Source organism: Pelmatolapia mariae, linkage group LG23 (genome assembly GCF_036321145.2).
Source record: "Pelmatolapia mariae isolate MD_Pm_ZW linkage group LG23, Pm_UMD_F_2, whole genome shotgun sequence".
In the NCBI taxonomy this organism is placed as follows: Eukaryota; Metazoa; Chordata; class Actinopteri; order Cichliformes; family Cichlidae; genus Pelmatolapia; species Pelmatolapia mariae.
This window is the reverse complement of record NC_086246.1, coordinates 4,324,309-4,334,546: the sequence shown is the minus strand read 5'-3', so window position 1 is coordinate 4,334,546 and position 10,238 is coordinate 4,324,309. Positions and strand designations below refer to the sequence as shown.

Sequence of the window (10,238 nt, the reverse complement as noted above, 5' to 3'; positions counted from 1 at the left end):
ACCAAGGAGCTGGTGTTGGTGATCGCCTAATCATCCTCACAGGACAGTAGGAGCTGCAGAGGCTCACCTCACTGCACTGCAGGAATCAGAGGTTCAGGAGGTCCTTTAACCCCACTGCCATAAGACTTTTTAACAGTGACTCCAGACATGTTCATTGCACATTTGTTTCGTTTATTCTAATACATATTGGTTGTAATCATATGAATTCTGACCTAAATGGACTTGCAACCACTTGTTCACCCCTGCTACAGTGAGGTAAAGCTGTGGCTGTCTCCAACAAGACTCTTCAGTGAAGGTTTTAAAGACAACCATCTAAACTATAGCCTTAACAGTTACACTTTGTGAAACCACATGTTAATGTAAAAATCATATTTGTAAGAAAAATCGGTTTCATAGAGTGTAAACCTGTTAATACACAAAGACTTGTTCTCAACTATCAGTAATTAGTGCAGGGGTGGCTTTTACACACACACACACACACACACACACACACACACACACACATGTCTGGTTTGCTATCCTCGTGGGGACATCCCATTGACATAATGCTTTCCCTAGCCCCTTACCCTAACCCTAACCATTAAAAATGAATGCCTAACCCTAACCCTTACCCTAAACCTAACCATAACCTAATTGTAACCCTGACAGTAAAACCGCATTTTGAGTGTGAAAATTGCTTTCAACCCCGAGGGGACCTGGATTTTGGTCCCCACGGTGCAGAAAGTCCCCACCAGGATAGTAAAAGTCAGATTTTGGTCCCCACCAGGATAGTACGAACCCGTACACACACACACACATACACACACACACACACACACACACACACATACGGGTGTATGTGGTATGGCGGGACTATACTACGTCAATCCGCCCGGCGGTGGTTTACGGGGACTACCGTTTCCAGAGGACTTAGAGCCAAGGGAGCGAGGTTAAAGTGTTCGAAAAAATCTGAAAAAAATTTGGGTCACTTCAGACCTAATACACTCCCTATAGAAGTCTAGATACACTTATACACACCAACCAGACTCTATTGTGTTTTGTGGAGACATTGTCCACTTGACAACGATGTGTTTTATGAGGTCCACAAAAACCAATATCGGGACTTTAAAGGGACAATGATGTCATTATTAAATAGCTCATCATTACCATGAATACACATCTGACAGGACACAGGATTACTGGGACATCATTTTATTAGTGTTCTTGGATCTGAACATTAATTTTAACCATAAAATTAATGGATCTGAACATTAATTTTAACCATAAATAAAAAAGAAATCTAACCCTAACCCTAACCCTATGGACAAAAATGCCCACGCTAACCACAGAAATATAAAAATATAGAAGTTTAAAGGTAAATATTAAGGGGAGAAAATATGCATTTATATTTTTTTATTTTAAATATAACCTGTCAAAAAAAATATATTAAAATAAGAACCTGTCAAAAAAACTAAATAAATTAAATAAAAAAATTATGAAATACAAACTACTTCTGTAATTAACAAGAACTTTTTTTTAAACAGAACATCAGGCAGCCTGCTGCACAATAACTCAGTTTTAACAACAGTTTGGCCATCTGACCAAGATGTAAAACCACATCTGGCTAAACAGTTATTTTAGTTCATTTTTTTCTGCCTTTTTGCAGTTAATCCTCTGTTTCTTACAAAATCTCTTATGTTTTGAACTGTTCTTCCTGCCAACATCGGATCTTCTACCAATTTGCAATGACTGCATTCATTTTTGGTGGCCAGTTTCCCTTCGTTTATGTGGTCTTTAAAATGCCTCATCACTGCAGCAACCTCAGCCTTGGACCACATGTTTTTGGGAGCTCTTCGGGAATTGTGGGATTGAGCAGCATTTTTATCTGGAAGATATATAAAGTAGTAGTAGTTAAAACAAACAAACCAAACAAAAAAAAAACCCAAAAATCATTTGCTTGTAAAAAGAATGGATGCTACCCTGTCCTAACTTCTGAAATGTGTTGGTACCATCAATATCAAAACGAGCTAAAATTCTCTTTGAAAATTTATCAAATTTCTAAAATGAGACAACATTTAGTGTTCCACTGTGAATAAAAGACTGAATAAAAAGTTGAATAAAAGTCTCTTGATGCATGCTCAATCATCCAGGTAAGTAAATCCCAAAACGTTGATTCTGTTAATCTGGATGTAGCGTTTTCAGTGGGAGAAACATTTTGTCACTCATCCAAGTGACTTTTTGCCACCACTCTGCAGTTTGCCATATGTTGCAAAGTGATGAAACAATAGATGATGAACAATTCAAGAACCTTAAAGCACAAACATCTAAGTGACGAAACATTTCTCCCACTGAAAAAACTACGTTCAGATGAACAGAATCAACCTTTTTACTTACTTAACTGGATAATGAGAATGCATCATGCAAGCACCATAGTATGTCCCATGAAGTAGTCTGTAGACAGGCCTCACCCAGTCATTAAATTGTTTGTCAGCTATACAATTACCCTTGAGCTTCTGAGAATAATAGACTATGCATAATGGCTGTGCTGTGATGATTCCGTCAAATCCCTAGAATTAAAGCAGGAAGTCTACTTTAACACATATGGATATTGTTTGATTTTAAAATCCATTGTGGTGGTGTAGAGAGACAGAATTGCAATGCAATTACAAAGAACGTGTCCATAAGCTTAGAGAACCAACTGCACCCCTTACCTTCAGAGGGAGCAGCAGTCTCACTTGCTGCAGGCATTATGAGTGGTTCTTCATCTGCTGATTACACAATTTGATTAAGTTTTAATATTTGTAACAAACATTTTATCCACAGAAACCAAGCTAGTGGTAACTTACCACAATCTACAGTGTCTTGGAGCTGCGCTGTGTTTGTGGAATCAGCTACTGCATGTACAGGCTCACTGGTGCCACACGCCGACATTGTGAGTGCTGTGTCATCATCATCTGATTCACTCTCACTGTCCTTTGTTTCAGCATCACTTAATGCAATTTCATCTGAGAAATTGTGGGAAAAAAAACCCAACACAAACACAAACCCCCCAAAAAGCTCACATTAACAACGAGATGACAAAATACAGAACAAATACTGGAAATTATACTTTTTCCACAGTACATAGTTTTACTATTTAAGGCCACCACTCTGCAGTTTGCCAAATGTTGCAAAGTGATGAAACAACAGACTTCAAGAACCTTAAATCATGGAAATTTAACAGAATGGTCTGTGCTTTTAGGTTTTAATTCTGTTGATAAAGCATAATATTCAACTACTGCCCTAATATTTGCTCCTTTCAATACAAACCTTCAATTTCGATCTCATCCAGTGATTTCCCCTGGATCTGGGAAAGATGTCCTTTTTCCAGTGTTAAAAGCAGTTTGGAAATCTTGGCCAGCTGTGTTGTGGGAACTGGTAATCTGTAGAATTCGCGGTGAACGCGGATATCATGACCCAGGAAATCTGCAACCTGATCAAGTTCATTGTTTTTCAAATTAAGGACTTGTGAGAGTGTGGCAACATGTTTTCTGAGCTGTGTCGATCTTAGATACTCAGGGTGCTTTGCTCCACACTGGTGTGCATGAACACGCAAGGAGTCCATTCCTCTGTAATGACTCATTGATCGGGGTCTTGCAAAGAGGTAGATATTAGTGGCACAAATACCACAGTCAGGCCTCCTACTAACCAGTAGTGACAGAGCATCCAGCATGCTTGGTGTTAGCAGAACTGGAACATTTCTGTCCCTTTTTCCCATTATTTCTATTCTACAGAAATAGTTACAGAGTCTCTGTTCCATTTCTGAGAGCCCCATGGAAACATCTGTGTGGAGTGCCGTTTTGTCTCTTTCAAGAAAACTTTTGAGGCGCATCTTTGAAACCTCTCCAGAACGTCTTCGATTGAACACAATGATTTGTGAGAGTGTAACTTGTGCAAGTTGGGCATAATTCTGAGCTGTGGCTTCGTTCTCCAAGCTGCAAAAGGCACTTTCTGCAGATTTTTGAAGGTAGTGATGGAGAATCCGAACATCTTCTGTAAAGGGCAATGTTGATGGCTTGTTAAACTTTGCCTCACTCAATGTGTTCAAGGCACGGTGAGACACGATCTCGGACCATTTGGAGACATACAACTTCTTGAACACATCAGTGGACTTGATTAGGGCTCCATCCTCTGTCATGAGGGCACGACAATGGATAATGTCAGACATTTTATGCAGTGTATGTCCCAGTTTCAGCGCAAGGCTTGGAGTTTTGTATGACAGTGTCTCTTCATCAAAACCTGAAACTTTCTTTACTGCTTGCACAACTCTCTGGAAGTTAGCAGGCTTAATAGCTTCTTCGATGTTATGCACTGAGAATTCTGTACGCAGACACAACAACAAACGTCCCGCTTCACGAAGCTTCTGTCGTATATAATCATACTTAGTAGGGTCTTGTCCATGTTTATTGTAGAGGGACTGGGCAAACTGAATAACAGTAAAGTCATTTCGCACAGCTGAGGCAATCTCATCTTGTTTCATAACAGCAAGAACCTTCCACACTCCACTTGACACCTGCGGATAACACTGAGACTCCAGAGTTAAAGCCAGGCCAAGTACTTTGGTTCTTCCAGGTTCTTTATCCGTGTCATCTTTTGGTTTGTTAGGACATCTGCGGACATGTCTCCAAAGATCCTTGCGAACATACATCCCTTGACAATAAAAGCAATGAGCAAACTTTCCCTCTACTGCTTTAATCTTGGGTCTTCTCTTCACTTTCAGTGGTCCCACTCCACCATGCAACACTGCAGCATTATGCTTAAAATTTCCCTTATTTCTCAATTTCTCTAACAGGCTTTTACGCTCGTTTGAGTCTCTAGGCAGGGAAAATGCATGCACAACATCAGGAGCTGTTTTGTGCGTTTTCAGGTGGCGGGAAATTTTAGCTTGTGGTTTGCCACAAAAATAGCAGTAATTTCTTTTACTTAAAGTCATTTTTTCTGATTCAGTTTCGCAAAGCTCACTTTTATCTTCTGGCTTGTCCTTTGTCAAGTTGTGGATTAAATTCGTTGAATCTGATTGTTCATGCGCTTTGGAGATGTCATCTTGGCATAGCAGACCTTTTGATGTGCTTGGCAATAATGAGATGTCTTCATCTGAATCTTCATCATATGACTCTGAATCTGGCACATATTCTTCTTCTGATATGCTGTGGTTGCCATCATCATCGCTTGATATTTGATCCAGAACTGAATGTGGCAATCCATCTTCCCCTGAATATTCAGAAATTTCTTCTTTCTGGAATGTAAGAATAAAAGTTATTTTAATTGATCAATACTTTAGACAGGTAAAAAAAATAAACTGAAAAAAAGTCAAGCCAAATATGAATGGGATACACACCTGTGTTGACTGGTGACAATTCTGATTTGACAATTTTGCAAGGCAGGATTTGTGCCAGACCCCTAAACAAACTGAAACACATTTTGATAGACTTCATTTAGCTTTGCAGTTCTATTTAAGTGAAGTAGTTTTTTGTCAAAGCATTGCAGTAATGTCAAATGCTGAAAAAAACCCAAAAAACAAACTGTTCACACTTAAGGATATTTTAATGACTACACATACACTGCTAACCCCCTCCCCCCCCAAAAGGACATCCCAGATGTGAATGAATGAATTATTCTTATTAAATACTTTGTTCTTCAGGTAGTTGAATGGCATGAAAGTGTGTAGTTGAATGTGTGTGGCCTCCAGATACCTGTATGACTTCCCTACAATGCCTGGGCATGCTCGGGATGAGGTGGCGGACGATCTCCTGAAGGATCTCCTCCAAGACCCAGACTAAAGCATCCGCCAACCCCTGGACAGTTTGTGGTGGATGGAGTGAGACGCGATGTCCCAGATGTGCTCAATTGGATTCAGGTCTGGGGAACAGGCGGGCCAGTCCATAGCATCAATGCCTTTGTCATGGAGGAACTGCTGACATACTCCAGCCACATGAGGTCCAGTGTCATCTCGCATTAGGTGGACCCCAGGGCCAAACGCACTAGCATGTGGTCTCACAAAGTGTCCGAGGATCTCATCTTGTTACCTAATGACAGTCAGGCTCTCTGGCAGGCACAGAAATGCCACCCCACACCATTACTGACCCACTGCCAATATGATCATGCTGGAGGATGTTGCAGACAGCAGAACGTTCCCCACGGCATCTCCAGACTGTCACATGTGCTCAGTTTGAACCTCCTTTCAGCTGTGAGGAGCATAGGGTGCCAGTGCCGAAGTTGCCAAACTTTGTGTTTTCTGGCAAATGTCAAACGTCCTGCATGGTGTTGGGCAGCAAGCTCAATCCCCACCTGTGGACGCTGGACCCTCAAGCCATCTGACCATTTGAGCAGAAAGATGCACATTTGTGGCCTGTTTGAGGTCATTTTGCAAGGCTCCTCTTGTTCCTCCTTGCACAAAGGTGGAGGTAGCGGTCCTGCTGCTGGGTTGTTGCCCTCCTATGGCCTACTCCACATCCAGGTAACACCTCCATGCTCTGGACACTACACTAACAGACACAGCAAACCTTCTTGCCACAGCTCACATTGATGTGCTACACTAGATGAGCTGCACTACCTGAGCCACTTGTGTGGGTTGTAGACTCTGTCTCATGCTACCACTAAAATGAAATCACCACCAGCATTCAAAAGTGACCATAACATCAGCCAGAAAGCATAGGTGCTGAGAAGTGGTCTGTGGAGTTACATCGCATTGTTTAAGTGTTCCCTTTATTATTTTGAGCAGTTTATGTTATGGAATGGGGAATTGAGGACAATCCCAAGTATACCATTTTTACAAGGTCCTGCACCAAAGAGGTAATACTACATTTCTTTAATTAGATGTGACCACCCACTGATTAAAAAGGGAGCAGTGTTCATTTCAGCTAGTCTTAACTTGTTGAACTCTATTAATGCTTTTTACTATATACTGTACCTATTCACTAAGTGTCTCACCTTTGCACTTATAGCCAAGCCACTTGAGGGAGGAAACCGGTCCCACACACTGAATGCACTTGTCCAAAGATGATATTGTTGTGCACACCAGACGATGACTGTGACACTGTTAGCAAAATATTGCAACATTTACAGTCAGGTCCATAAATATTGGGACATCGACACAATTCTAACATTTTTGGCTCTATACACAACCACAATGGATTCCAAATGAAACGAACAAGATGTGCTTTAACTGCAGACTGTCAGCTTTTATTTGAGGGTATTTACATCCAAATCAGGTGAACAGTATAGGAATTATGACAGTTTGTATATGTGCCTCCCACTTCTTAAGGGACCAAAAGTAATGAGACAATTGGCTTCTCAGCTGTTCCATGGCCAGGTGTGTGTTATTCCCTCATTACCCCAATTACAATGAACAAATAAAAGGTCCAGAGTTCATTTCAAGTGTGCTGTTTGCTTTTTGAACCTGTTGCTGTCAACTGCCAGGATGAGATCCAAAGAGCTGTCACTACCAGTGAAGCAAGCCATCATTAGGCTGAAAAAACAAAACAAACCCATCAGAGAGATTGCAAAAACATCAGGCGTGGCCAAAACAACTGTTTAGAACATTCCCAAAAAGAAGGAACGCACTGGTGAGCTCAGCAACACCAAAAGACCCGGAAGACCACGGAACACAACTGTGGTGGATGACCAAAGAATCCTTTCCCTGGTGAAGAAAACACCCTTCACAACAGTTGGCCAGATCAAGGACACTCTCTAGGAGGTAGGTGTATGTGCGTCAGAGTCAACAATCAAGAGAAGACTCCACCAGTGTGAATACAGAGGGTTCACCACAAGATGTAAACCTTTGGTGAGCCCCAAAAACAGGCAGGCCAGATTAGAGTTTGCCAAATGACATCTGAAAAAACCGTCGCAGTTCTGGAACAACATCCTATGGACAGATGAGACCAACATCAACTTGTACCAGAGTGATGGGAAGAGAAGAGTATGGAGAAGGAAAGGAACTGCTCATGATCCTAAGCATACCACCTCATCAGTGAAGCATTGTGGTGGAAGTGTCATGGCGTGGGCATGTATGGCTGCCAGTGGAACTGGTTGGAACTGGTTCTCTTGTATTTATTGATGATGTGACTGCTGACAAAAGCAGCACAATGAATTCTGAAGTGTTTCGGGCAATATTATCTGCTCATATTCAGACAAATGCTTCAAAACTCATTGGACGGCGCTTCACAGTGCAGGTGGACAACAACCCAAAGCATACTGCAAAAGCAACCAAAGAGTTTTTGAAGGGAAAGAAGTGGACTGTTTTGCAATGGCCAAGTCAATGACCTGACCTGAATCCGATTGAGCATGTATTTCACTTGCTGAAGACAAAACTGAAGGGAAAATGCCCCAAGAACAAGCAGGAACTGAAGACTGTTGCAGTAGAGGCCTGGCAGAGCATCACCAGGGATGAAACCCGGCGTCTGGTGATGTCTATGTGTTCCAGACTTCAGGCTGTGATTGACTGTAAAGGATTTGCAACCAAGTATTAAAAAATGAATGTTTGATTTATGGTTCTTATTCTGTCCCATTACTTTTGGTCCCTCAAGAAGTGGGAGGCACATTTGCAAACTGTTGTAATTCCTACACCGTTCACCTGATTTGGATGTAAATACCCTCAAATAAAAGCTGACACTCTGCAGTTAAAGCATGTCTTGTTCGTTTCATTTGGAATCCATTGTGGTGGTGTATGGAGCCAAAAATGTTAGAATTGTGTCGATGTCCCAATATTTATGGACCTGACTGTATTTGTTTTGGACAGTTGGAAAGGTGAGGTGTTTTCAATTCAGTTGCAGATATCAACTAATACACTTCATCCCAGTATAAAATTTGAAGGCAATCAACCTCTTCACTTTTTTCTACTGGAACCATTTTACTGGGATTAGGGGAATTGATTCTTTCACTTTGTTGTTATCTAGAATAGTTAATTGAGTTAAAACACTGCAACTTCTTAAAAACGGCACATGCATTCTTATCTGTGTGGAGTGGGTCAGAGTAAAAAACAAAAAACCAAAAACAAAATTAAAAAAAACAATCCTTCCTTATTTGCTTATCCTTGCGGCTGGAACCTATTCCAAATATGATGGGTGTACAGTGCCTCTCACCCGAGTTGTATCTGGGAACTACAGATTCTGCCCAAAGACATGCAGTTAGTGGGGTTAGCTGGACTGGTAATTCTAAATTGCCCATAGGTGTGAGTGTGGTAGAGTCTGTCAGTGTGATACCCTGCGACAGCCTCTCACTCCAATTAACAACTGATTCCTTTGCAATCATCCATCCTCTTCCACTAGCAGGTTTGGGGCCTATACCAGCTACCATAGGGCAGTACAACCTGGACAGATCACCAGTTTAACATGGAAGGAGAAGCATTTGCATTCACACCAAAGGGCAGTTTTGAATCACCAGTTAACCTAACCCCATAAGCTACATCTTTGGACTGTGGGAAGAAGCCAGAGTACACAGCCAGAGAGAACCCATGCACTACAGCAGTAAAAAGTGCCTAAAACAAGTTAAGAAGTTGTATAGTACTATCTATCTTAATGTTCAAGCCTGAGTTTCAAACCATTTCAACATAGAAACAAAGCACATGCAGTCAGTTGTGCATGCTGTAGATGAAACTGTCAAAAAATAAGAGAAGACCCCTCCTAAAACCAGAGTGATGTCACCATGAAGCAAACTTTGACGGAGTCCCCCAATAACAGTGTGGTCCTCCTAAGTCACATTTGGGTGGTTAACACACACACACACTCAGATGCTATCCAGACTTGCACTTTGAAACAATGAAAAGGACCTACAAGCCACGGTCCATGTAAATCACATTACACCCAGGTGACTGCCAAACACACACACACACAGCATCCATAAAGAATGATGATAGATTAAATTATTAGTTCATTAAGTGGTACACTGGATTATATTTACCCTTTCAGGCTCTGGATGTTTCAGGTCCAGATCATTGTTTGGAATGCAGTTTGGTTGCGGCTTTAGGCAGCTCACAGTCTTCTGAATCTGGCTTGTCTCAGTCTTCGTGTGTAACAGATAGAAAATGAAGACAAAAGAACAGTAATCTGACAATTACTAAAAATGCATCATTCAAGAGGATGAATAAACCATTTCACTATCGGCAAATAGCATAAGGGACACATCGTGCATGAGAAACATTCATTAAAATCTGTCCTAGGTCAATGTTACCTCTTCAGAATCTTGCGCTGAAGAAGAATGCATGGCTTCTGAGCCTTGCTGAG

General features: G+C 41.3%; 1 protein-coding gene across 2 annotated transcripts; it reads right to left on the bottom strand.

The window, feature by feature from the left end:
* Window positions 1-1,290: 1,290 nt before the first annotated feature.
* Window positions 1,291-4,061, bottom strand: LOC134620912 (uncharacterized). Of its 2 annotated transcripts, none has more exons than XM_063467263.1 (4): window positions 3,289-4,061; window positions 2,826-2,984; window positions 2,691-2,747; window positions 1,291-1,864 (listed from the first exon to the last, which is right to left on the bottom strand). In XM_063467263.1, exons 1-4 carry the CDS (start codon window positions 3,848-3,850, stop codon window positions 1,617-1,619), a joined length of 1,026 nt encoding a protein of 341 aa, XP_063323333.1. In that variant the 5' UTR covers window positions 3,851-4,061; the 3' UTR covers window positions 1,291-1,616. The 2 variants fall into 2 exon arrangements, with proteins under 2 accessions (XP_063323333.1, XP_063323334.1); XM_063467264.1 differs by having other exon boundaries at window positions 2,691-2,744.
* Window positions 4,062-10,238: the final 6,177 nt, after the last annotated feature.

What these genes read in the sequence shown, in the direction of transcription:
- LOC134620912 (XM_063467263.1), bottom strand. Translation starts at nt 3,850, where the DNA reads ATGCGCCTCAAAAGTTTTCTTGAAAGAGACAAAACGGCACTCCACACA. An exon ending in GGATGAGATCGAAATTGAAG is followed by an intron (nt 2,985 to 3,288) that starts GTTTGTATTGAA and finishes ACAATTTCTCAG; the next exon opens with ATGAAATTGCATTAAGTGAT. An exon ending in GACTGCTGCTCCCTCTGAAG is followed by an intron (nt 1,865 to 2,690) that starts GTAAGGGGTGCA and finishes TATATCTTCCAG; the next exon opens with ATAAAAATGCTGCTCAATCC.